General features: G+C 44.2%; 1 protein-coding gene across 8 annotated transcripts in view; it reads left to right on the top strand.

The window, feature by feature from the left end:
- Positions 1-9,237: 9,237 nt before the first annotated feature.
- LOC308126091 (organic cation transporter protein) overlaps positions 9,238-26,829 on the top strand; it is a 30,522-nt gene continuing 12,930 nt past the window's right edge. For 2 of the 8 annotated variants that reach the window (XM_080490204.1, XM_080490209.1), the window contains exons 1-6: positions 9,238-9,314; positions 9,405-9,734; positions 17,066-17,169; positions 17,483-17,637; positions 19,416-19,584; positions 21,297-21,420. In XM_080490204.1, the coding sequence (XP_080346330.1) occupies positions 9,411-9,734; positions 17,066-17,169; positions 17,483-17,637; positions 19,416-19,584; positions 21,297-21,420 (876 nt within the window). In that variant the 5' untranslated portion in view covers positions 9,238-9,314; positions 9,405-9,410. Of the gene's footprint in view, positions 9,315-9,401; positions 9,735-17,065; positions 17,170-17,482; positions 17,638-19,415; positions 19,585-21,296; positions 21,421-26,829 lie in introns of all 8 variants that reach the window. The other 6 variants (XM_080490211.1, XM_080490207.1, XM_080490208.1 and 3 more) reach the window with 4 other exon arrangements.

The raw sequence follows: 26,829 nt of genomic DNA, 5'->3' as shown, positions 1-26,829 counted from the left end.
GACTCCACCCATCACTGTCCCAGCCCAGAATTCACTCTTTTATCACGTCTTGCATTGATTATTGCAACGCCCTCCTCACTGGACTACCCACCAAACTCATAAACAAACTGCAGATCATTCAGAACTCTGACGCCCGGTTCATCGCCCACACCATATCACCCTGTTCTCATCCAGCTCTACTGGCTCCCTGTTCATTAACGAATGCAGTATAAAAACCTTCTCACCGACAAAGCTCTCCACTTCTCTCCACCTGGAGGAGGTCACGGAAGTGACCTCCTCCAGGAATACATCCCCACCCTCCGCTCAACGTCTGCTGGACTTCTCACCATCCCCACATCATGCCTCAGCACCCAGACTCTGGAACTCCTTCCCCCCGACATGAGACAGTCAGACTCCATCACATCATTTAAGACCAAACTCAAAACTCATCTGTTCAAACTTACTTATACACTGTGTACTTCACTTCACTTGTTTTTTTAATGATTTTTTGATGTCTTGATGTTTTTATGCTCTTCTTCTTTGTAAGGTGACCTTGGGTGACCTGAAAGGCGCCTCCAAATATAATGTATTATTATTATTTTATTATTCCTGTATCTGTTTGCCCCGATGTGTCCTCTGTGCCCCGGGTCTACCGAGTCTTCAGCAAGACCTGGGCTACCTCCCTTTACCCTCATTGTGTTTATGACTGATCCATAGACTTGCTTCCTGGTACCTCAGCCCCTCGTGGAAGACTGTACTGGACGACCTGTGTCCATCTGAGAACCCGGCTATTAGGGCATCAAGGCTTCTCTGGCTACCAGCGACATCCGGCCGTCTTCGTCTCTCACAGGGGTGGAGTCCTTCTTCGTTGAAAATAAGCACATGATGGTCCATCGCTGCATTGACTAAATCAAGGACAGGTTCCACTCATCTCCTCCATTTTGAAGCTTCTGCAGGGACCCAATATCTTTACCAAACTGGATCTCTGCAATGTCTTCCACCTGGTGCGGCTCAAGGAAGACAGTGGATGTAAAATAGGTTTCAATTCCCCCACTGGACACTAGAAGACTTGGTCATGCCATTCAGTCTGACCAATGCTCCTGCAGTTCTTCAAGCTTTGGTGAATAATGCACTGTGGGATATGCTTGATATCTGTGCTTTAGTTTACCTAAATTACTTCTTGTTCTTTTCCCCAGCCCTTGCCTGGCACATCCAGCATGTTTGAGAGGTGCTGAACAGACTTGTGGCACATCAGCTGTTTGTTAAGGCCGGAAAGAGCAATTTCCACGTGGCTCGGGTCTCCTTCCTCGGCTATGTGGTGGGCCAGGAGCCGGTAGAGATAGACTAGAGAAGGGCAGCGCTGTCAGGGATTGGCCTGCTCCAGTCAGCACAAGGGATCTACGTTTTCTGTGTTTAGTAAATTTCTACAGATTCTGTTGTGTAAATTGTGCTCATCACCTGTTCAACTTGGAGAAATTACAGAGTCCTGGAAGGAGCTGGTCTTTGTGTTTTTAGTTAAGCTTCAAGGCGCAGGTCATACAGAGAACAACGTTTCTGCAAGAGTGCTCACAGATGAAATTCTCGTGCTGCAATTATCAACTTTCCAAAGTAAGGGAGTAGAGGAGGGAGGGGTTGAAGACACTCACAAGTTACTCTTTGAGATTTCTAACAAACAACAGCCGATGGTTCATCTCGACGTTCCTCTAACGAGCATTCTGTCTCAACCAGATAAGGTTCTCTGAAACAGGCCATTGTTAAACCAGGGTGAGAAAGAATCTTTGTGCACGCTTTACTCTTTGTACAGAAGAAGCCTCATTTTTCATTGCATATATAAACAATACATTTCATATTTGCCATTGTAATTCATCAATGGTTTCAGTTCTGCTGCCGCTCCTCTGCCTTCTCTGACCTCTTCTCACTTCATTTTCCTGGTCCCCTCAAGTTGATAGCACATTTGATTGAATGAAGGCCTTCTTCACATCAACCCTGGTACTAGTGGCTCCCAACCCAGATCAGCGGGTTATTGTGGAGGTGGAATCCTGCAAGTGGGGGCAATTCTGTCACAGCACTGTGCCAAGGACAGTCGACTTCATCACTGTGCTTTTCTATTCAGAAAACTGTCCCCAGCAGAGCATAACTCTGATCCTGGGAACCAGGAGAAATCGGTGGTGAAAGTAGCCTTGGAGGAGTGGTGCCACTGGCTACAGGAGGCCAAGCTCTTGTTCGTCATCTGGACAGACCACAAGAAGTTGGAGTAGCTTCAAACTGGATTCTCTGTAGGTTCGGTTTGACCCATCTCCCAGCCTCAAAAACCCTGATACCATTCTGCCATCAATGTGTGTCATGGACATACGGTTCCAGAGAAGTATCCACACAAATGCCCGTTGGTACCTGAGCTTCTTAGATCCTCTGTCATCCAGTAGTCCTATCCTCACATGTTTCCTGCCACCCGGGAGCCAGAAGCACCCTCTTTGTGGCCGGCAGAGGTGTTGATGGTTGGGCATTGAAAAGAACATATGGCTGCCTGGAGTAGTCTGTTGTTAGCCCTTAGCTTGGTTAGCATGCCGGCTGTCTTCTTCTTTTCTACCATTGGGCACACTGCTGTCTTCTTCCATTCCAAACCTCCCTAACGTGGGCTTGACATGTGATTCCAGTCCAAAGCTATAGTTCCTCAAGAAGTAGGTCAAGAATGCTGAATTTTAGCCTCTTTGGTTTGAGCAAACGATGTATTTAAAGGAGACATATCATGCTTTTAAATCCTTCCTTTTTACATATAAATCATACAGTTGTGGTCTATACAACGCGAAACTGCAATGCTTGGGTCTGAATTCCTCATTATTAGAGCTCCACAGGCCCCTTTTCAACCCCTTTTCTGATGTGCTTCTGAGAGCAACTCGTTTTGGGGCGGTCTCTTCATACCCCGCCTCCTCTCCAGGTTGCAGAGGTGACACTCGGTTCAACGCCACCCTGTTCGGCCATCTTTGTAGTTTGACAGAACAGATACAATTATCTAGCGGCGCAGAAACTTTATAGTCACACATTATTTACAAAATGTCAACAACGGAAGATTTGTCCATCCAGCCATACATGTTGGAGCCAGAGTCGGACCCGGCGGAGCCAGATGAAAATGACCATGATGCACCTGCAGAACAACGTCTTCATATGGATGTAACGCAATGGTGTGTTACTATATTTACACTAACTTCTCCATCCATGCCCACTACTACAATACTGCCTGTATTACAACGACTATTTAACACAGAAGTTACATTATAATCTAAAACGAGCACACAGCGCTAACATATGAAGACGGTGCAACTGCTAATGCTAACAAAACAATGACAGGGACGTCTTATCATCACACTTTTTAGCGTTATATACAGCTTACCGAAGTGCTCTGTTCGTCGTCTCCATAGATAGAAGGAACTGACCGCTCAATCAGACCAAGTCTTTCGGCAAATCCTTCTTTATACTGGCGGAGGTTGCTGAAGCAGTCGTCCTTAAAGTGCTTCGCGCACACAAAAATGACCTTACCCACAGATGTGGGTACATTTCTGTGAAAAATAAAACTCAACCAGGCACTTCGAAAAGGTTCTGATGCTGGGAGACGGTGTAACGAAGCATGTGGGTTACTACATCCAACAACCGAACATTTCGACTTATCCTCTCGTAACTTCGGTTGGACTACAAAATCGCAGCGAGAAACAAAAATGGCGGATTGCTCGAAATGTCGATGTCCTAATTTGGCAGTTCCGCTGAGAATACTGTGACGTCATTGTTCAAAAAACGTAATAGAGAATAGAAAAATCGAAACCGATCGCAAAATATGACCAAAACAGAATATAAAGATATCAACGGAGCACCTGAAGAGACTACTTTGAACTTTTCTGTACTTCTAAACACTCTAAATATACAACAAAATGCATTTAAGGGCTAAAAAAGTGGATTTAGCATGATATGTCCCCTTTAAAGTACAAAACGGTAGTGGGAAGGCTGTGTCTTTGTTGGTAAACTGGCGGTTTCCCAATGGATTCCTCATCTTCCTCTGTCCAATTGTCCAGGTGTCCTTTCAGCAAGACACTGAACTCCAAACTACTCCCAAAGGATGGACGAGGCACCTTGCATAGCAGCCGTCTCCAGTACTGTGTGAATGTGTGTGTGAATCTGGGAATGTGACTAATGATGTAAAGTGCTATAAAGTGACACTGGTGCCACTGCACCACTGCTCACCAGTGTCTTAGAAAAACTAAATAACAAAGGGATCCATTACATGCAGAGGAGTTGAGAGATAGAAGTTGTAAGACTCACAGGCTTCATCCAGATCTCAGTCATTTCAATTTTACTGTTGAATACAATGTTGAAGGAGTAAAAACAGCTCACAGTGAACACCTGACGTAACACTTTCTGACAGTCGAGGACTTGAGAAGGAGACACAAGTGAATAAACTACAAACGCAAACCCAAACCGTGGCCCACAAAACGAGTTTCCTGCCGAACATGTCCTATTTTCCAGATATTGAAACTAATCACCATAGTTGTGAGTCTGCACTTACACAAAGAGAAGTTTCTTCAACGATTGATGCAGACTTTATCACTTTCTGCAGGAGCTTTGCTCATTATGGGCTCACTGGGAAACCAAGTAATTCTTTCATGCCTGTTTGGGACTGACTTCCAGAAGTGAGTGGATGTGACACCAGGGCCTCAGTGGGGCTTATGAAATGTGACTTCCTCCAAGTCTGGAATACAGCCACATAATTACCCATGCAGAAGGGCGCGGCAGTCAGGACGTACTGGTTTTCAGACGGTGATATTTTGGCCTTAATGTCAGTTAAAGCAGTCCCCACCAAAATAGCCGAGGAGCAGGAGTATGTGTGGTTTTACTGCATTTCTGATGGTACACATCAGAGCTGTCAAAATCATTTTGTCCAGGAGCCACTTGGAGCCACTTGGAGCCACTTGGAGCCACTTGGAGCCACTTGGAGTCCCGTCGGACCTCAGCGGGGCTGAACCACTAAAGAGTTAGAATTGAAAACCTTTAAATAACATCAAGTCCAAATGTTCCCCTTTGTTTTCCTGCACAAGTACACCCTGAACCTTCTTTTTACAAAACAATAAGCGCCTCAAATTGATCTTTTAAAAAGTAATCTGATATGCCCTCAACGTAGATTTTAATGTTCAGACTGATGATTATCATAAACTTTTATGTATAAAAGAAATCTCACTGAGACATAAGGTCTCATTTTCAGGAGAGACTTGTTTCCAACATACAGTATAACAAAAAGTTAAAAAAGCCGATGGTAATACTTCTGGCTGTGTGACGTCTGCTGTCTTTATATTTCCACAGAATAAAACTGAAAGTATGATTTCCATGGTAATGTCATGTATCCTTCAGTTGTTCAGCTGGAGCTCTCTGTGCTGTTTTCATCTCATTTCAGTTTCCTTCAGGATAGAAACAGAAGTGAACAAACCAGTCAGACCACCAACAGTGCAGCTCGTAGGAAACCTGTTAGAAATATGAAGCAGGATCGTCTCCCAGACTGACTCAGACCCTGATGCAGGACAGTTCTGGCCCACAGACTGTTTGATTCCCCTGTGATGACGCTGCTATCATAAGAATACCCATGTGCCAACAAATGATGTAATAATAGCTCATAAAATTTTGATTGATTAAAATAAAAAATAAAAAAGTTCTATGGAATAAAGCCAATATGATAATAACCTGTTAATAATAGGAGAGAAAAAAAACATTCCCAAGAAATGGAGTCTTATTTATGTTTTATTACATGATTGTCTACGGTTATTACAATTCCAATGATTTTGTAATACTACTTAGCAATGTAATATTGGCTCAAATATTGTATTACATAATAAGAAAAGGTAATTCCATTAAAATGAGCATTATAAGTTTGTTATGGGCAGGAATTACATTGCTGGTCACTATTACATTGTTGGACATGATGGCGGGTCCAGGGGAGTCAGGTGCTTCCCTGTGAATGAGCCGATTGTAGGAATAGTCTTCATGTCTGAGTGGACAGATGACATTTCACAGTGATTTAAATGGAGCTCCTGTCATAACAGTTAGTGCAGCATGTTATTCTGCTGTGGCAATGACCGTATGTAACCCCGGATCCCTACACCTCTTCAGATCATCCAGGAAGTCTGTGTTTTGTGAATGGTGACGGCCACGCTGAGCCTCTGAGGATTAACCCGACAAGAATCACTCTGTGTATCAACAGATGATCGGACACACGGGAATGTGAGATAAGAACAATGCAAAGAATTATGCAAAGACATGAATGGAATCCAAAACAATGAAATGTGTCCTGTGGGCTCACTACCTGCAAGAAAGGTTCTTGATTGGTGCAATGTCATCTTTTTGAGAGTGCTCCGACTGACACCCCCGCCACCCGGAAACGGATAACAGGGAGAAAATGGATGGATGGATGGATGGATGGATGGATGGATGGATGGATGGATGGATGGATGGATGGATGGATGGATGGATGGATGGAATGTTTTGGAGCTACTTTTTCACAACTGATTTCACCAAATCTTCACAAATCGATAAAAACTACTATCCCTCCTAATCAGAGGATTTAATAAAGGTCACAGACCTTTTGATGAATCTACTTTTATCGACGGGTTTTACGTAGTGCCGTCAATCGATGAAAAAAATAACTAATTAAGTGCACAATTTTCTGTAATTAATTGTGATTAATCACATTGTTTGTTCTACTGAAGACTGAAGCTTGTAATGAATATTTATTCAGGGAAAACCACAGAATTAATGTCGACTCAACACACAGACTATATTTAAATTCAAAGACTATTTTTATAACCTCCTTTTAGCTTTTGTGAAACTGTTTCTCTCCAAGATCAGCAAAATAATAAAAACATAAATTAATTAATTAATAATCATCTAACATCAGTCTGGGTTATGTTAGAGTGCAGCTCCACCACTTTGGGAATATTAATATTTCTAGAAACAAAGTTGTAAACTTATTACATGAACTAAGTGGCAATAATATATTGTAATACACACTCACACACACACACACACACACACACACACACACACACACACACACACACACACACACACACACACACACACACACACACACACACACACACACACACACACACTGTACAAGAGAGCCAGGGAAAGAGAGAAAGAGGATAAATTAATATTTTACCAGTATTTCCTCCAGCTTTAGCAGTTTGGTGGCTCCTGGTCAGCCAACATGGCAACCTGCTGTTTTACTGCAGAATTACTTCTGTGGTCGTTAAATTCAGCTTTACAAAGTAAAACTAATAACTTTTACTTTCTCAATCAGCCGTCTGGAAACTTTTTAAAGTGAAACTTTCTGCCTTAATATTATTCCACTCGATACTTTGCTGCTCTGGAGTCACAGTGCTGCAGCCAGAGACGCTGCTCATGCTGCTGCTCTGGTAAGGGAGTTAAAAACAAAAGAACAAAACGGAAGTAAACAAAACTGCGTTAATTATGCTGATTTAAAATTTACATTTAATTAAATTAACAAGTTAATTTTGACAGCACTAGTTTCAACTGATCCTGCCTCATTCCTCGAGGTTTACAAATCTGAATGGTTTTGACTGCATGATAGATGCAATTTACACACAACAAAACAGTCTGACTGTATTCTGCTCCATCATTAACAAACTGATTCAAGAAGAGACAGAGAACTGTTTTTTAGATGCACAAACACACAAAAGTCATATACGAAAGTATTTATTGTCCACAAGTCTTATGATTTCAATGTTGAATGTTATGAAGTCATTCATTCAACTTTGCATCAATCCACCTGCTGTACAAACGTCTCCAGTACCAGAGGCTGAAACCCAGCTCCACAACAGGATGGTACCTTCCAACACGTTAATCCTTCTGGATTATATGAGACCTTCACTTCAGTTTAATGAGCGTCTCTGACACATGCCAACCGTTTGTGTCTTTCTGTTTGGTTTAGGTCCGTAAAGCCCAGGCTGGGTTAGATCAGTGGTCTGAAACCTTCAACCTTCAAAACAGATGTTTTTACCGCAATCGAAGAAATAAAAATCTTCCTCAGCTGCAAAGCATGTTCACAACACGATGCCACTGATGTCTCATGTTTTGAGGGAGTGTGCAGTCGTCATGCTGACTGTAGGAATGTCCACAGAGCTGTCGTCCCTGAATTGAATGTTCATTCCTCGGCTATAAGCCTTTTCCAAAGGCGTTTCAGAGAGTTTGGCAGTACATCCAACCGGCCTCACTCTGCTGAGACACATTTCTTTATTTGGATTTAATCCTGGTTGTCTCACTTTAGAAACTGAACATTTCTCAGTTCCACTGAAAAGCAGCGTGCAGGAGACTCAGATGTTACTGGATTTCTTTCATCCTCAGATTTGTCCTGTTGATGAGAGACTTTGTTGGGTTGGAGGCGCCGACTCTTCCAGCTCAGCCTGAAGCTCGTTCTCCTTCGATTCAGGTCCATGATGCTTCTGCTTTGTTGACTGCAACACTTGTTAAGAGTAAACTGGAATTTCAGGATCTTTGCCGATTACTTCACAGTCTGCAGGGTTTTTCTGCTTGTCAGTACGAAACAGGAAGTGGAAACAACCAGAGATGTATTATGAAATAAGACCACAGTCTGATTTGAGGAAGTCATTGTATAATCGATCATTTTAAATGTCTCACTGGATTCTCATTCATGTGTTTTTGTTTCTCATGGTTTTATACATTCTTACCAACCTTCAGGTTTCATAAATGTGCTTCATATTTGAGCAGGTTGGCTTGTTAACGTACTGAGAGCTGAAGGCTATCTGTGGCTGTGGCCTGCATTGTATTAAGAATGGTTGGAAGAGAAGGCTGGGAGCTGCTCTAATCCCTCAGGGGTTTGCCTTTGTGCCAGCAGTTCCTCCAATGGGAGAGGAATCAGTGAACACACAGGAATGTGCCTCTTTGAGTTCCTCTGACAACAGCTGAATGAGTTTAATGACTGAAATATGAGAAAAATCAAAGTGCTGCATGACACTTGAGAAGTTCCTGGTTCACAGTCTCCATTCTCCTCAGTGTGAGAACTTTCTGCCTGTGTGGCAACGACAGCAAGCTCTCGTGTTAATAAACTGCCAGCACTTGATGAAAAGTGGAAATGGGTTACCTAAATTCACTCGTCTGTTGAGAAAGGAGAGGCTACATCAGTACACTCCTCCCCCAGCAGTCAGACACCTCCCTCTGGCTCAGGTCCACTCCCTCACTCAGACGTTAAATCAGCTTCAGACGGCTGCAGCTCGCACAGTTCAGAGGCCGACTGGCAGGTGGGACTGCATCTGCACCAGGTCCAGCTGAGTCTCTGATCCACGCCGGCTCTCTGCCTCCTCTGCTTCTCCACCAGTTCCTCATCTTCTGCTTCTACCCTGTTTCAGCAGCCAGAGATGCATTTCGATGAGATTCTTCACGTTATCGGAGGGTTCGGGAAGTTCCAGAAGCTCTTGTACGTGTGGATCTGTCTGCCTCAGATCTTCCTGGCTTTCCACATGCTGGTGTCCATCTTCTCCGGGGCCATCCCCCCACATCGCTGCCGCTCAGAGTCTTCAGGCTCTCTGAACTTCAGCCTCCTCACCTCTCCAGAGCTGTCCTGCCCGGCCCGGTCCAACCAGAGCGATGCTGGGGCTTTCAGTGCAGGAGGCTCTAATGTGAGCTGCCGGGGGGGCTGGGAGTACAGCACAGAGACCTACCAAAGCACCATTGTGACTGAGGTAAGTGGAAAAAGCAGCAGCTTCTCTGGAGTTTGGATTTAGAGAACATGACAGAGTTCAAAGTGCAGGTGGGATCAGGAAGTTTACTACGCTGACCTGTGAGGCCCGGCTGCAGTGACGAGGCTTCAGAGAGGGACTCCTGTGGTGCAGGCATCTTCTCAGCCTCCTCACATACGCTGCCAGGTTTTGTAACACAGGAGCGTGAGGGCGGGCCGGGGGGAGCGTTATATGAGTGGGACGCTGTGATTGGACCAGGCGGTGTCCCATGTGGCAGTGATTGAGGGTCTGTGGTTGATTTAAGAGGCTGGAAGTGAACATATGGATGTTTGGGACTCTGAAACATTCCACGTGGAAGTCGTGGTTATATCACTTTAACTGTCACGTGCAGAGGATTCCTCGCTTTGTTAGTGTTTTGTAATTCCTCATCCAGGAAATAATGACAGTTTGTTGATGTCACCATGGGGGAAGCTCCAGGGTCACACCTGCTAATTCATGGCAACTCTCAAAATTAAGCCCAATTCATTTGAGAACTCGATAACATTTGATAAAATGTTACAGTTTCGCCGTTTCAACATAAAAGCGTCCACTTCAGGATAGGGATGGGAATCGAACACCGGTTCAGACTGAGAACCGGTTCCAATTGATCAATTCCATAGGAATCGTACACCTTAAATGTGTTTGATTCTTCTTAACGATTCATTTCCAGCACGACATCAAGTCGGGTTGTGGTACGTTGCATGACGTCACACACTGCGACGCAGAACCTCCTCCAACCAGGAGGAAACATGGAGGAAGAAGGTCTAAAGTGGGAGACCATAAACTACTAAATAATACGATACGGTAATACATGTTCCACTCACCACGTCCTGAATCCACAGAGTCCACAGCCTCTCGCCTCACAGCCACAAGGTCCAGTTAAAAAAAAAAAAGGTCTCGGTGCAAATCCCATCAGGAGCCTTTCTGTGTGGAGTTCTCATGTTCTCTCTTAGGGCGTTTCCACTAAAAAGAAACCAGGTTCTAGTTCAGGGCCGGTGCCAGAGCCAGTTCTTAAATGAGCACCGCCAAAGAACCGGTTCTTTTTCCACCGTTAACGGAGCCAGTAGAGCTACGTCACTGTGTCACTCCAAAACGTGATACGTCACTGATTTCACCAATGTAGCACTGACAGCCTCGTCCAGGAACCAGGAGACGGACTGTACCAGTGGTTTAGTCCGGGTCGGTCCATCTAGTCTGACCAGAACCTCTGATGCAGACATTACGTCTCTTCTTGTCTCTATTGGTGTTTTTTCACGCCCGTCTTGTTTTAGTCTGGAGCCCCAGAGTGGACATAGAGGGGCAATAATAACGTGTGAATGAGTTTGGGTCTTATTTTTCATCATTTCATCATTACATTGTGAATTTCTGCTCCTTTCACTTTATTTCTGGACGTGTCTGAATCAAAAGCTTCAAAATGGAGGAATGGAGGTTTACAGTGATAGAACGAAGCTCTAAAACTGTTTCCATGGCAACCTCCGTAAACACTCTGATTAAAGCTCTTTCACATGAAGCCGTTAAATAGCTCATTTTATGCCTATAAACTCCACACCATACAGTAGTAAACGATCTACTAGAGTATGTCTACTGTGTAGACATATACAATCTAATAGAGGATAACTCCTGTATGTCTACGTATTAGATAATTCTGTGCTGAAAATCCCCTCAAAAAAAGCACCAACACAATATGAAAACACAGGATTCCCTGCAGACCGACAGAACGGGTTCCTCCTGCTACGTCACTCCTCATTCCTCTCCAGGCTCCGCCTCCCAGAGAGGGTTCACTTACAACAGCACAAAATTTGAAAAATTGTAAATTCCAGGGGGCATCTAATGAAGGCAAATACACATTTGACTTTTCATTTTTAAGGGAAAAATTATAATTCAAGTTTCATGTTTGGAAAAAATCTAATTGTTCCTTTTGGTGCAGAAGATTGTAAAACTACTTTTTCCCCTCAAAACAATACTCAGGAATCGTTAGGAGAATTGATAAAATCTTGTCAATTCTCACTCCGAGTAATCTACCTGTTAATTCTCCTTTTTAAAAAAAAAATATAAAGAAATATTGATAAGAGAATCGGAAAAGAATTGAATCGTTAAACAGAATCGAAAATGGAATCGGAATCGGAAAAATCGTATCAATTCCCATCCCTACTTCAGGAAGACATCAGGAGTCTTGAAGGTCCATATTTCTACCCTAACCCTCGTCTCAGGTAACACTGAGAAACATTGAACTGTTTTTCATCCCTGATCGATTTCTGTCACCTCTAAGAAACCAAGCACAGAAAAGAACTTCACAGCAGCAGATGAACTGAGTTGTGGAACACATGAAGGTTACAGAGAACTAGTTGGCAGTTCCAGTGTGTGGAAAAGGCCCAACAGAATCCTGAGTGATGGTTTCCATCAGCTCGCTGCTGATCTGACCAACATATCATCTCTGGTACATGGAGCCCGTTTGAGCCTCCGGCCAGAAAAACTGCACAAAAACTGGTCATACGTTTTGTTAAAACCAGCACGTTGTTATTGGGCCAATGTGAGAACGTCTTGCTCAAAAGGTTAAAGTTAATTTTCCAATCATTGCGACTCGACACATGAAGTTCAAACACACTGGAATTTAGTGATGATTTATTGTTTGAACAACGTCAAACATAAGAAAATAAGACTCAACGTCCGCGTCACTGAAGCAGAGTGAAGCAGATTCATTTATTCAAACTGAAGTCTTCTGAAACTAAAAGATTTTGTCTCAAACTCCTGAAATGTTTCTCAAGTTCTATTTTACTTCTCAGATCCAAACTTCATTTTCTTACGCCATACTTTTTCATGATTCAATTCTTTGAGCTCTCAATGAAATATCTCAACATCTCGTTATAGTGATGCTGATCAGTGAACAGCACAGCTGTTTGTTTGACTTATAGCTGCCGATAGCTCAAGTTTAAATACCTCATTCAAATCTTTGTTCGGGACAATAATTTCATATTAATCAGCATCGTCATATAATCGAGGCTTTGAAGTAAAATAGACTTTATCTACCTTTGTATTAGTCACACAATTACCAAGACTAAACTCAATTTTAAACCCTGAATCAGACAGCAACACTGAAAAAGCAATTCAATTAAAAATAACAGTCAGTTTTCAAAAAAAACACGGCCTCAAAAATCACAATAACTGAGGATAGGAAAAGGTGCTTCCCACATGAGCTGCTTCTTGGAAAACATTTTGAATATTGCATCTTAGGAGCAGCATTTTCTAAAATGTCTCTGAAAAGAGAAAATACATCACTACAATAGCACAGGAGAATTTGGAGTGTTTGTTAGAATGTAACAGCTCTTTTGACAAAGTGAATATTTCCTATTGATTACTCCACCATCATCTGCATACAGGGAGACTTTTCTCCCAACCAGACCATGAGTGGACTTATACCACAAAGAAAAATCCTTGTTTCCATCGTGCAGTCCGGTACGGTAAGGCAAAGCAAACCCAGACCCAAATCTGTTGTGCAGTTCCACTACTGCAAGTACGGTTAAAATGTAGGCGGTGTAGTGAACAGACACGGATCAATGCAGGTATGTGATGTCATCCTGCCACAGTAAACGCAGCACCAACACAGAACACATATGTTGTCCGAGCAACGCCGTGAGCCTCCGTCCTCTGTGACACAGTTTGGAAAACTTTTCTCATTGTGAGCAGCAGCGTCCAGCTCCTGCTGAATCTTTTTAAGTAAAGAATAAAATAGGTAATAATTTAAAATGGCACAGAAACGTAATATAGATAGACACAATAAAAAACAAGATATACAGTGTTTACAACAGTAAACAGACAAAAACAGAGAAATAGGCGTGATATCAGAGTTCAACAGCTGCTGGTTCCTCGCTCAGGTGTTCCTGCTCTTGATGCTCCACAGCCTCCTGCATCAGCGTAGGGGGATAAAGAGTGAGGGGCGGGGCCCAAACAGTGAGTGTGGGGGTGATAGGGAGTGTCTCCCTGCATCTGCTGGTGTAAATATCTGTGTTGGAGGGTAGACCGTCTCCTCCAGCCTCGGCAGAGCTTTCCTCTCTCCAGCAGAACAGCTGCCGTTTCACACCGTGACGCAGGAACAGAGACGCCTTCTTTTACTTTGTTGATTTAGTTCATTTGTGTATTTATGGCGTGTTCTTTATTACACATTTAATAGTTTTAGGGTTTTAACTTGATAACAGAGGTTGAGATTTGGGCTGGTTTTTATTGAAGTGGGTGGCTTTACGTTGTGTGGGCTGGAAACAGTGAGCCAGATCTGGCAACCCTGACAAGAGGGTCTGGCTTCAGGACCCTCACTGTCCCTCCTGTCTCCTTATCTATGGACTTTACCTTAACCCCTGGATGACATCACGGGGTTCAGGAAAGGTGTTAGGAGGCTTCCTAAAGGAGTTAAGGAAAGGTGTTAGGAGGCTTCCTAAAGGAGTTAGTGAAAGGTGTTAGGAGGCTTCCTAAAGGAGTTAAGGAAAGGTGTTAGGAGGCTTCCTAAAGGAGTTAGTGAAAGGTGTTAGGATGCTTCCTAAAGGAGTTAGGAAAGGTGTTAGGAGGCTTCCTAAAGGAGTTAGTGAAAGGTGTTAGGAGGCTTCCTAAAGGAGATAAGGAAAGGTGTTAGGAGACTTCCTAAAGGAGTTAGTGAAAGGTGTTAGGAGGCTTCCTAAAGGAGATAAGGAAAGGTGTTAGGAGACTTCCTAAAGGAGTTAGTGAAAGGTGTTAGGAGGCTTCCTAAAGGAGTTAGTGAAAGGTGTTAGGAGGCTTCCTAAAGGAGTTGGAACACATAGATTTACACCTGGGGAATGTCAATAGATCTACTACCTCAGCTCTGAGAGGTCCACCGTACAACTGAATTGAAATATAAAGTACTCCAAAAAGGGAATATACAAAGGAGAAAACACAAAAAATCTAAACAATTTTATTCTTCTTTATTCAGTCATCTGTGTGGCATCAGCAATGTCCCTGATAATGTCTTATGTCTTCCTAAAATGTCCACATCTCCAATATTATAGAAAACAAATTTAAATGGCTCAAAAAGTGATTCATTTTCTGACTCGTCCAGGAATACTTCTTTACATGAGACTTTGTACTGCAGACCAGCCTCGGCCTGGTCCTGCTCCATGTCCAGTACTGAAGGGCCTGGTCCTGCTCCATGTCCAGTACTGAAGGGCCTGGTCCTGCTTCTTCATGTCCAGTACTGAAGGGCCTGGTCCTGCTTCTTCATGTCCAGTACTGAAGGGCCTGGTCCTGCACCATGTCCAGTACTGAAGGGCCTGGTCCTGCTTCCCCATAGGTACTTCACGTTATGTACTTAAAAAAGTTCAACTTACGGTGCTATAATGCTATCCACCGTTAGCATTACTTAGCTTTAAAATGACACGTAACCTAAACCGCTGCTGTGACACGCTGGAGGGAGTCTCACAGTGGAGGGACTCTCACAGTGGAGGGAGCCTCACAGTGGAGGGAGTCTCACAGTGGAGGGAGTCTCACAGTGGAGGGACTCTCACAGTGGAGGGACTCTCACAGTGGAGGGAACCTCACAGTGGAGGGAGCCTCTCACAGTGGAGGGAGTCTCACAGTGGAGGGAGTCTGACAGTGGAGGGAACCCCACAGTGGAGGGAGTCTGACAGTGGAGGGAGCCTCAAGGTGGATTGAGCCTCACAGTGGAGGGAACTTCACACAGTGGAGGGAGTCTGACAGTGGAGGGAACCTCACAGTGGAGGGAGCCTCTCACAGTGGAGGGAGCCTCACAGTGGAGGGAGCTTCACAGTGGAGGGAGTCTCACAGTGGAGGGAGCCTCACAGTGGAGGGAGCTTCACAGTGGAGGGAGTCTCACAGTGGAGGGAGCCTCATAGTGGAGGGAGCCCCAAGGTGGATTGAGCCTCACAGTGGAGGGAGCCTCACAGTGGAGGGAGCCTCTCACAGTGGAGGGAGCCTCACAGTGGAGGGAGCCTCACAGTGGAGGGAGCTTCACAGTGGAGGGAGTCTCACAGTGGAGGGAGCCTCATAGTGGAGGGAGCCTCAAGGTGGATTGAGCCTCACAGTGGAGGGAGCTTCACAGTGGAAGGAGTCTCACAGTGGATGGAGCCTCACAGTGGAGGGAGCCTCACAGTGGAGGGAGCCTCACAGTGGAGGCTGCAGTTGGTGGAGGTCCTGCAGCCAGACGCCTCTCAACCCTGACGCTGACTGGGGTGGCATCCAGATTTACTTCCATAACCAGTGTGCTCAGCGTGACGTCACACCTTCTTCTGTGCATGCGTACGCTGTGGGTTCGGATAGCGTTCACACTGCAGACTGATGCAGGTCTCATTTAGTGTGAACGATCTCAGCAAGAAATCAGAATTGATCATTAAGCCCTGCAGTGTGACCGGGGCCAGTACACTCATGTCGTGACATCATGTGTTTCTCCTCGGGTCTCCTCGGGTCTCCTCGTGGTTTTGGACTTCTCTTTGGATTCCTCTGTTTGATACCTTTGCTTGGTTTGTGTTGAAGTTGTTTGTAAAAATAAACTTGTTGAACTTTGCACTGCGTTCCAGTCTGCATTTCGGTTGTACTAGTGACCCGAGACAGAGTTTGCTATGAAACAGAATAAAACAAGATAAAAATATTTATTGACACATAATTCATGGAAAGCTTCCTGGATCCACGACAGAGGAGCTGATGACCTCCGGTATTTATATCCTGCAGAGTTTTACCTTTTGATTGGTTAGTGTACATAAAGACAGTGTGGTGTCAGTACACCACATGAACCTTCTCTGGAGCACTAAATAGAGGCTGACCTCAGGTAACACATGTCTACTTTCACTTTCAGCTATGGATCAGTGGGTAGAGCAGGTTGGCTCCCAATGAGAGGACTGCAGGTTCCACCCACCATCCGTCTAAGTGTTGAAGTGTCCTTGAGCAGGACACTGAACTCCAAACTGCTCCTGATGGATGGGTTGTGTGTTTGCATGGCAGCTGCCTCCATTGATGTGTGAATGTACAAATGAATGGGTGAATGTGACTAACTGTTAAATCAATGGGACTGTGCTATATAAGTGAACTCCATTTGCCAAAACAAGTCAGGAAGGAATCTTAAAGATAATCTGATTACACTTGGTTTCCTGACTTATTACTTTGCAGTCCAAGTGACCACAGGATATTGACTTAGTAGTATTAAATACAATCTAGATCTCAGTGAGCCTTCCTGATGGAATAAAGGTCAGGGGTCAGAAGCAGAAGCTGCAGACTGAATAGAAAGACTTGAGCTGAAGCTTCCTCTGTGCTGACTTGCTTTGGATTTTTTGTTTCTCCAGTGGGACCTGGTCTGTGACAAGGCCAGCTTGAACTACGTGGGCTCGTCCATCTACATGTTTGGCCTCCTGGTTGGAGCTTTGCTGTTTGGAACTTTGGCCGACAAGTGAGTTCATCATCCTCTAGAGCAGGGGTTGGTAATCCTGGTCCTGGAGGGCCGCAGCCCTGCATGTTTTCCAGGTCTCCCTGCTCAAACACAGAGTTCTCAGGAGGCTCTGCAGAAAGCTGGATACTGAGCCAGTCATTGCTGTCAGCTGTGTTGGTGTGAGGACACATTGAAACCCTGCAGGACCAGGAACGCCACCCCTGATCTAAAGTCACCTTGACAGAAGTTAATGTTCTGGCTCTCTGATTCTGTGGTGCATCACTTCCTGGTTGTTGTTTCTTTGAAGGTTGTGAGATCAGTTGTCTGGTTGTAGGTACGGTCGCAGGAACATCATCCTCGTCAGTCTGGCCATCCAGGCCGTGTTCGGGGTCGGCGCTGCTTTCGCCCCGAATTTCTACGTCTACACTGCTCTGCGCTTCATGGTGGGAACGTCCATCTCTGGTGTCATCATGAATGCTTTTGTTCTGGGTCAGTGCTCTTCAGACCTTCTGCTCAGTGCACCAGGAGTGTAAAGTCAGACCACACAGAGGTTCACAGGGGCTCAGCTCTCCCAGATATCATGGAGCCTGGTTTTGATATACTTCTTTCTACATTACTATCATTACATCTGCTACCATGAGATTGTTTTATGCATCAAAATTCTCATCTGGAGCCACAAAATATGTTTAACCATTAAAAGAGAACAGTTTCTATTAATACAAAAACTTAATCTTATGTTTCGATTGTGAAGTTGAACTGCATTTACCTTTGTGGACTTTGCTGAAAACAGATAAAACATTTGTGTTTAATCTCTTTTAGGGTCAATGTAGTTTTTGAATTTTCACCTTTTTAGATACGTTTAACAGGTTTAGACATCTGAGCTGATTTTCTGTGGGGAATTGAGCTGTTTTACATTTTCTCCAGTGTTTATCTGTTTTAGATCTTTATGGTGACTTATAGTTTCTCTGCACGTCACAAAACTGCAGCTCGTCAGCGAAATTAAATGAGTGTGACACTCGATTGTACTGTGAGCATTACAGCCAAAGCCAGTGAAAGATGGCCTGACATCAAATATTCCAAAAGTTAAAAAAAGAACAAAAGAAAAAAAAACCTCAAACCTCATATATTTGATTCTGGCACACAGAAGGTTTCAGTTTTTACTTCAGTTTGAAATATGAGACAAAGCAGAAGTTTTATTTTGTGCTGAAACTCCTTTTGATCAGCGGAGAACTCCTGATCTCTTATCAAAACAGATCAGTCCTTCACTTGATGTTTGGAAGATTTGAACCTTTTTATATAATTTGACATCCCCAGAACGTTCCTGAAAATCATAGTGAGAAAAACAAACTCTCTAATTAAAATCTAATGCATCCCTTTTCTTGCTTTAATTTCTACACATATTTTTTTCAAAGGTCTTTAACTGTATGTCAGGATGAGCACGCCACTTTAAACCAGTGGTTCTAAAAATGTTGTGCGAGCCTCTTCCGGGGGGCGCCACAGAGCTGCAGAGGATGTGGGGGTCGGGGGAATGTCTTTTCCTACTTCAGGTTTTGACACTAGATAGTAGAAACCATTAAACACGGAGTTACAGTTATAATTACTATGAAAAAACCCACATTTTGACATTTGAATTTGTTGAGAATGTGATGGAGGTGAATTCAAAAGATAAAAATGGCCTTCAGTTCATTTCTTGACAATATAAAACAGACAGACGTTAAATGTTTTTAAGTAGTGTTAAAGAGTTATGCTTTTAATATACTGACACTAATTTATCTTATTTTCAAGAAATCCCCGCTGTGAATAAAAAAAATATTTCTATTGTATTTGTTGATAGTTGGGTGAGCCACGGGGCACATTGTGGTTTGATCTGTATTCCCTTTAGACACCATATATCCAAGTTGTCTGAAGGGAAACATTTACATAAAGAGAAAGCTCTGCCCGGAGCTCAGTTCACCCTGAAGCCATGTGGCTCTGCCCGGAGCTCAGTTCACCCTGAAGCCATGTGGCTCTGCCCGGAGCTCAGTTCACCCTGAAGCCATGTGGCTCTGCCCGGAGCTCAGTTCACCCTGAAGCCATGTGGCTCTGCCCGGAGCTCAGTTCACCCTGAAGCCATGTGGCTCTGCCAGGAGCTCAGTTCACCCTGAAGCCATGTGGCTCTGCCAGGAGCTCAGTTCACCCTGAAGCCATGTGGCTCTGCCAGGAGCTCAGTTCACCCTGAAGCCATGTGGCGGATCTCTGCCTGAACAGACGTGTGTTTTTGTTCACAGGCACTGAATGGACCGGCTCCAAGCAGCGGATGTTGGCGGGGCTGATCACAGACTACTGGTTCGGAGTGGGCTACATCCTGCTGGCCGGGGTGGCCTACCTCATCAGAGACTGGAGGAAGCTTCAGCTGGCCATCTCTGCTCCAGGCTTCTTCTTCATCTTCTACATCCTGTGAGTGTGAGCTCATCTTCTCCTCAGGAACTCAACAGGAACGTTCCTCCGCTGGTTCCTCTCACCCACTCTGTAAGATCCTCAAATACATTTAAATTGACATTGGCTGATTTGAAAGGTCATTTCAAAAGTAACTTATCTGTGGTTCAGGTTGGTAACTTTTTCAAGAACAAAAGCTATAATTGCCATTTATTTAAAATACACATTCTGGACAGTGAAGAACTGACTAAAAAAAAGTATTCCACAAAGTTTTGTTAAAAAAAATCTTTCAATTTCAATTTCCCCAAAAAGCTTCAACAATTTGGTTGTTTTGTTGTCTCCAGTACAAGATACGGTTTTATTGGTAGATTTATTATCAGAGTATTGATGTGCTGTCAATCACTTATATTGGTTACTTTGAAACAAACAATCATTGGAATAATAAACTGGAAAGAAAAATAAGAATTATGAAGAATGTATAATAATAATGATAATGATAATAATAATAATAATAATAATAATAATAATAATAATGACAATGATAATGATAATGATAATGATAATGATAATGATAATGACAATGATAATGACAATGACAATGATAATGATAATGATAATGATAATGATAATGATAATAATAATAATAATAATAATGATAATGATAATGATAATAATAATAATAATAATAATAATAATAATAATAATAATAATGACAATGATAATGATAATGATAATGATAATGATAATAATAATGATAATGATAATGATAATGATAATAATAATAATAATAATAATAATAATAATAATAATAATGACATGCTGGTAAAATGTCTGTCAGCTTTACATGATTAAAGTCTCCCGCCACCACGTAGCCACAAAGATAACTGATGGTATCGCGTAGCGACTTTAGCGCTTCCTTAGCATCTGCTCCTAGTGTAAACGATGATGTCGCACGTCACCACAAACTCACGTGGCAAACAGTGTGGACGACATCTCCCAGTCCTAAACTCTCTGGCCAGGATCAGTTGAGACAAGCTCTCGCCTCACAGCAAGAAGGTCGTGGGTTCAAATCCAGCCCGGGGCCTTTCTGTGTGGAGTTAGCATGTTCTCCCTGTGTGTGCCTGGGTTTCCTCCCACATTCCCAAAACCTGCACTGGGGCTCTGCGTGGCTGCTACCGATGGGTCAGTCGGTATGAATTTCCCCTCAGGGATTAATGCAGTGCTATAAAATAAATAGATAAATTCAATAAATCTCAGACGTAACAGGAGCAGACCTGCACCAGGACGAGTTTCGATATCGGGGGTCTCGTGGCGTTTTGCTGGACCAGCAGGCCGGCTCACTTTCCCCTCTTCTGCTTCCATCGTTTCCTTTCACCGATGAGCCTCTGCACTCTTTCATGATGTTTCAGCTTTATTCAGGCTCATTCACGGTTTTGATGATCATCACTAAGGGAACATTTTGTTCACACAATTTATTTGAAATAGAAAAATTGTCCAAAGAACCAAAGCTGCAGCAGGAGTGAGGCGTAGAGGGGGAGTGAAGGCTGAAGGTGGGATGAAGGCTGGTGTGGTTAGAGCCAACAGAGGAGCTCCTGCAGCTCAGACGTCTCCAGGAGGTCCTGTATTAACATGTAAACTGGGTGAGAAGGGAGGATGGCTGGCAGGTTGTCATAATAACATGATGGATGATTGTAGGCGTGGTCTTTTCATCATACTAGGATTTTCTTTTTCAGGGTTTTACCGAAGTCGGCTCGCTGGTTGATGATCAACAACAGGAATGAAGAGGCGTGGGAACTGATCCGGAAAGCAGCTCAGATGAACAGCAAGCCCTTCACCCTGGACCTGGAGATGTGTCAGGTACCAACATCCCCACTCCTCCGTCACAGCTCCACCGCATGAATTACAAGTGATCCAATGATAGACCTACATCCCAGGTCCTGGTATTGTAATGAAAACAACACACTCACATCCAGTCATGAAACTGAGAGGACATGTTGTATTTGTAGGAAGTATTTCAGCAAGTAGTGAAGTCAAGCCCCTTCAAGGTCCTGGTCCAGGAGGTCAGGACTCCAACCTTTGACTGTGTGTCGTTATGTGGTGTGCTCCAGCCTGCTGTGAGGTTTCTGTCCCCTGCACAGTCAGCTGCACACCACAGGAAACTAACCTCACATCTTCCTCAGTGGGTCTGAAACAGCCAGACCACAACTCAGTCACTCCTTTAACAGCCAACGAAGAAACAAACCCAGATAAATGAGTCGCGATTCAACTTGACACCCAGTCACCAAACAAGATGTGAACAGCTCAAACCTGCTGCTCAAGGAGAGCGATGCACCGACACTATCACAGCACTCTTTATGATCAAATAATCCATGCAAGCAGGAAATGTTCAGAAACATTGAGATGAGTATTCTTGTGTTATTCCAGTTAATGATAAACAAAAGAAAAGTATCTCAAAAATAATGGAAAAAAAATACAGAAGGGAGTACTGTCAACTGCCCTCGTGACTGTCAGGTCGCCTCATGTAAAGTCTCCTCACTTCCTGCTTTATTTTGGACTGACCTGTCTGGTCCAAGTCTCTGCACCCGTCTTTCCTGCATGTGATTAGTGTTGAACCAGTGTCCTCCTCTTCCCACTTTGTTTCAACCTCCTCTCATGTTTCTCAGCTCCACCATCGTGTTCCTCTGTGCCTCTCCTGAGCTTTCTTCCCTTGTGTTGTGGATTTTGTGCTTTTGCTCTGGTTGCTGGACGGCCGTTTGGACACCTCAGCTCTGACCCTTAATGGCAGTAAACGCTGCCCACTGAGCACAAAGTGGTCCAGAAGACGTCTAAAAGACATCATCTGTATACATCCAGAAGACGTCCTTAGTGGGTCAGAATGAACTTTTTTTTAAGTCTTTCTTGGACGTTGTCTGGACGTCTTTTCTGGACGTCAATATTTAAGATCCAGCAGACGTCCTCAGAAGAGCCAGAATGAAAGTTTGTTAGACGTCTCTCTTGGACGTTGTATTAACGCCTTGTGTGGACACGTTTAAAATACGTCTCAAAGGAACGAGGACAGGTCATCAGTCTATCACAGGAGTAATTTAGCGTTTCCATTTACAATCACATGAATGTTGGAGGAACCCAGAGGAAACCCTCACCAACACAAGCAAACACGTCCAGCTGGATTTGAACCCAAGACCTTCTTTCTGAGAGGCGAGAGCACTAACCATTGCACCAATGAGACACCTGACAGTGCTGATAAAACCTTGACTCAGGTACATAGTAGTATTAACAAGATGAATGTCTTAGATCTAAATAAATTATATAATGTCCACAATTTTGTGTCATTTGTCAACTCGCTCTGGCTGTTGAATAGACGTCCAGATTACTGCCTGGACGGACAGACGTGTCTTGGACGTCGATGGACGTTGCTTGCTCAGTGGGTTAAACTCTGATTTGTCAGTCTGCTTTTAGGGTCAACGTGTTCGTGGCAGTGACTCATGGAAAGACAAGACTTTTGTATGAAATGATCAAACTGTGTTGGAAGGTTTCTTTATGCTGCAGTTACAGTACATCTCGACTTGGAAAAAGAAATGTTATTCACCTGTACCCCAACTTCTCAGTTAAATGATTATCTTAAATATTTTATCTTTATGAATACATCCTGATCAGTGTCAGAATTAAAGTGAAGGTGTTTGCCTGTGTGTGCTAATTTAAAGCTTGTACAGTTTAATTTTTCATCATAACGGTCTAAAAACTGTGTGCGCCCAGTAGAAGGAAGTAAAACAGCTGGTTTCATGATTTCAGTGTTACTGTGGCAAGAGAACTTTCTCTTCCTCTTGTAGGCACAGATCAAGACGACGAAGAATATCAACTTCCTGCTTCACAAACGGTGAACTTCATTGATCACATGAGGCTCCTCGCCAACATCCTCAACAAGCTGGTTGTACCTCCAGATTTTACATTTAATGACACAAACACGTGAATGATTTACCTATGTATCTATTTAGAGACAATACATATCATCAAGGTAATTAACAAAGAGCTATGAGGTCAGGGGTAATGAAATGAAAAGACCCAAACACAAGATTTTAAAGAAAAATAAATTCAATTGCACAATTAGATTTTTTTTAAAGGTGCAAGTTCAGTCCAGTTCAGTCAGCAACATAATTTTTTTTAATTAAAAGTTATATTATAAAAGTGTTTTTTGGATCGATCAGCAGACGTGTGAAATTGTCTCTGCTTCAGTGTTTCTGCCTCAGTCAGCAGGATTTCTGCAGCCTTCAAGATGCATGTTTTCATAAGTTCACCCTCCTTTACATTTCACGCCAACGCTGATGCTACTTCATCAGCAATAAGAACGTACGTGTGACCTCCTGGTGGGCCTGCTGGCCTTACGTGTGACCTCCTGGTGGGCCTGCTGGCCGTACGTTTGACCTCCTGGTGGGCCTGCAGGCCGTACGTGTGACCTCCTGGCCGTACGTTTGACCTCCTGGTGGGCCTGCAGGCCGTACGTGTGACCTCCTGGCCGTATGTTTGACCTCCTGGTGGGCCTGCAGGCCGTACGCTTGACCTCCTGGTGGGCCTGCTGGCCGTACGTGTGACCTCCTGGTGGGCCTGCTGGCCGTACGTTTGACCTCCTGGTGGGCCTGCAGGCCGTACGTGTGACCTCCTGGCCGTACGTTTGACCTCCTGGTGGGCCTGCAGGCCGTACGTGTGACCTCCTGGCCGTATGTTTGACCTCCTGGTGGGCCTGCAGGCCATACGCTTGACCTCCTGGTGGGCCTGCTGGCCGTACGTGTGACCTCCTGGTGGGCCTGCTGGCCGTACGCTTGACCTCCTGGCCGTACGTGTGACCTCCTGGTGGGCCTGCTGGCCGTACGCTTGACCTCCTGGCCGTACGTGTGACCTCCTGGTGGGCCTGCAGGCCGTACATGTGACCTCCTGGTGGGCCTGCAGGCCGTACGTGTGTCCTCCTGGTCCCAGCCACATGCAGATCATACAAACTACACGTCTTGCTCTGAGGAAACGATGCTAACCAATACACCAAAGTGTGGCCCAGTCAATCAGCAGTTATTGGAAATAAAAAAGAAACGAACAAAGTGAGCATTGCTTGTACCTAATGCCTTCAGATGGGTCTGTTTTCATCTGGATCATCACTGATTCACTCTTTATGTTCAGCTGGTGAAAAGAAGAAGCTCTGACACACACAGTTTCTCTGGAGCTCTTGTACAGTATCTTCAGTTTACTCCAACAAACCTGCAGTTTCTCTGAGCCCCCCGGCTTAAAGCACCTGAAACAGGCTTCATTAAAGACAAATGGAGAATGAAACCTGAAAACTAAACAAAGTTAACCAAATACTAAAAACAGAATAAACCTTCAGGTGATGGCAAACAGAAAAACAAGTCAGAAGTCCATGAAATGAATCAGAATCAACCAAAAAGGGGTGATGAGACACTTATTGGAATCATTCCTTCTAATACACGAGCACAAAAAAATAATTCAATTAAAAAAAACAAAAAAAACTGAAAATGATTGGAATTGAACCAGGTCATGCTCTTTCAAAGACAAAAGCAGAACTGCTCGACCACAAGCATGTGAGATCCTTAGAGAGAGTTGGTCAATCAGTTTACCAGTTTCAAACTCGTAGTAGTAAATAATCGACCTAATTCATTTAGATTCTTAAGTGTTTGTTAGCTTTAGCTGCTAACAAGCTGGTATTTGTGACGCTTCTCTCCGGTTCTGTGAAGCAGTGTCAACATCAGCAGCAGCCAATCAGCTCTGAGCTTCTAAATGACGTTGTTAGTGGGCGGGGCTTCAGGCTTCAAACCCCACGAGGCATCAAAATCACATGATCTGAATGAACAATGCCACAGCCTGAGCATCAACACTTTACTGCATGCAATACACACTGCATGGTGAGAGAGGGGCGAGCTACACTACTGCAATACACACTGCATGGTGAGAGAGGGGTGAGCTACACTACTGCAATACACACTGCGTGGTGAGAGAGGGGCGAGCTACACTACTGCAATACACACTGCGTGGTGAGAGAGGGGCGAGCTACACTACTGCAATACACACTGCGTGGTGAGAGAGGGGCGAGCTACACTAATGCAATACACACTGCATGGTTAGAGATGGGTGAGCTACACTACTGCAATACACACTGCATGGTGAGAGAGGGGCGAGCTACACTAATGTAATACACACTGCATGGTTAGAGATGGGTGAGCTACACTAATGTAATACACACTGCGTGGTGAGAGAGGGGTGAGCTACACTAATGTAATACACACTGCGTGGTGAGAGAGGGGCGAGCTACACTAATGTAATACACACTGCATGGTGAGAGAGGGGCGAGCTACACTAATGCAATACACACTGCATGGTGAGAGAGGGGCGAGCTACACTAATGCAATACACACTGCATGGTGAGAGAGGGGCGAGCTACACTACTGCAATACACACTGCATGGTGAGAGAGGGGTGACCTACACTAATGCATGGTGAGAGAGGGGCGAGCTACACTAATGTAATACACACTGCATGGTGAGAGAGTGGCGAGCTACACTAATGTAATACACACTGCATGGTGAGAGAGGGGCGAGCTACACTACTGCAATACACACTGCATGGTGAGAGACGGGCGAGTTACACTAATGTAATACACACTGCATGGTGAGAGAGGGGCGAGCTACACTAATGCAATACACACTGCATGGTGAGAGAGGGGCGAGCTACACTAATGTAATACACACTGCATGGTGAGAGAGGGGCGAGCTACACTAATGTAATACACACTGCATGGTGAGAGAGGGGCGAGCTACACTAATGCAATACACACTGCATGGTGAGAGAGGGGCGAGCTACACTAATGTAATAGACACTGCATGGTGAGAGAGGGGCGAGCTGCACTAATGCACCATCGGGAGAAGACAACCTGAAACAGCAAGGAGACCAATAACTAATCTTTAAACATTTATTTATATAACCCTTTACAACACACAGTCACCAAGTTTTGAGTCTGGATTTGAAAAGGCCAAAGTCAGTTAAGGTTTGTATTTCAGGGGCAGTTTATTCCAGAGTCTGGGGGCAGCCACTGAGAAAGCCCGACCTCCCCAGGGTTTCTACCTGGCTCTAGGGACTTCCAATAGCAGCTGATTTGTGGACCTTAGCACCCTTTCAGTACGCCAGACAGTCAAGAGCTCCACTAAATAAGGAGGGGCAAGGCGGTAGAGTGCTTTAAAAACAGAGTAAAATCTTACAATCAATTCTAAAAGAA

This window comes from Lipophrys pholis (assembly GCF_963383615.2).
Source record: "Lipophrys pholis genome assembly, chromosome: 21".
NCBI classification, from domain to species: Eukaryota; Metazoa; Chordata; class Actinopteri; order Blenniiformes; family Blenniidae; genus Lipophrys; species Lipophrys pholis.
The sequence above is the reverse complement of the archived record's forward strand: the minus strand, read 5'-3'. Positions and strand labels throughout refer to the sequence as shown.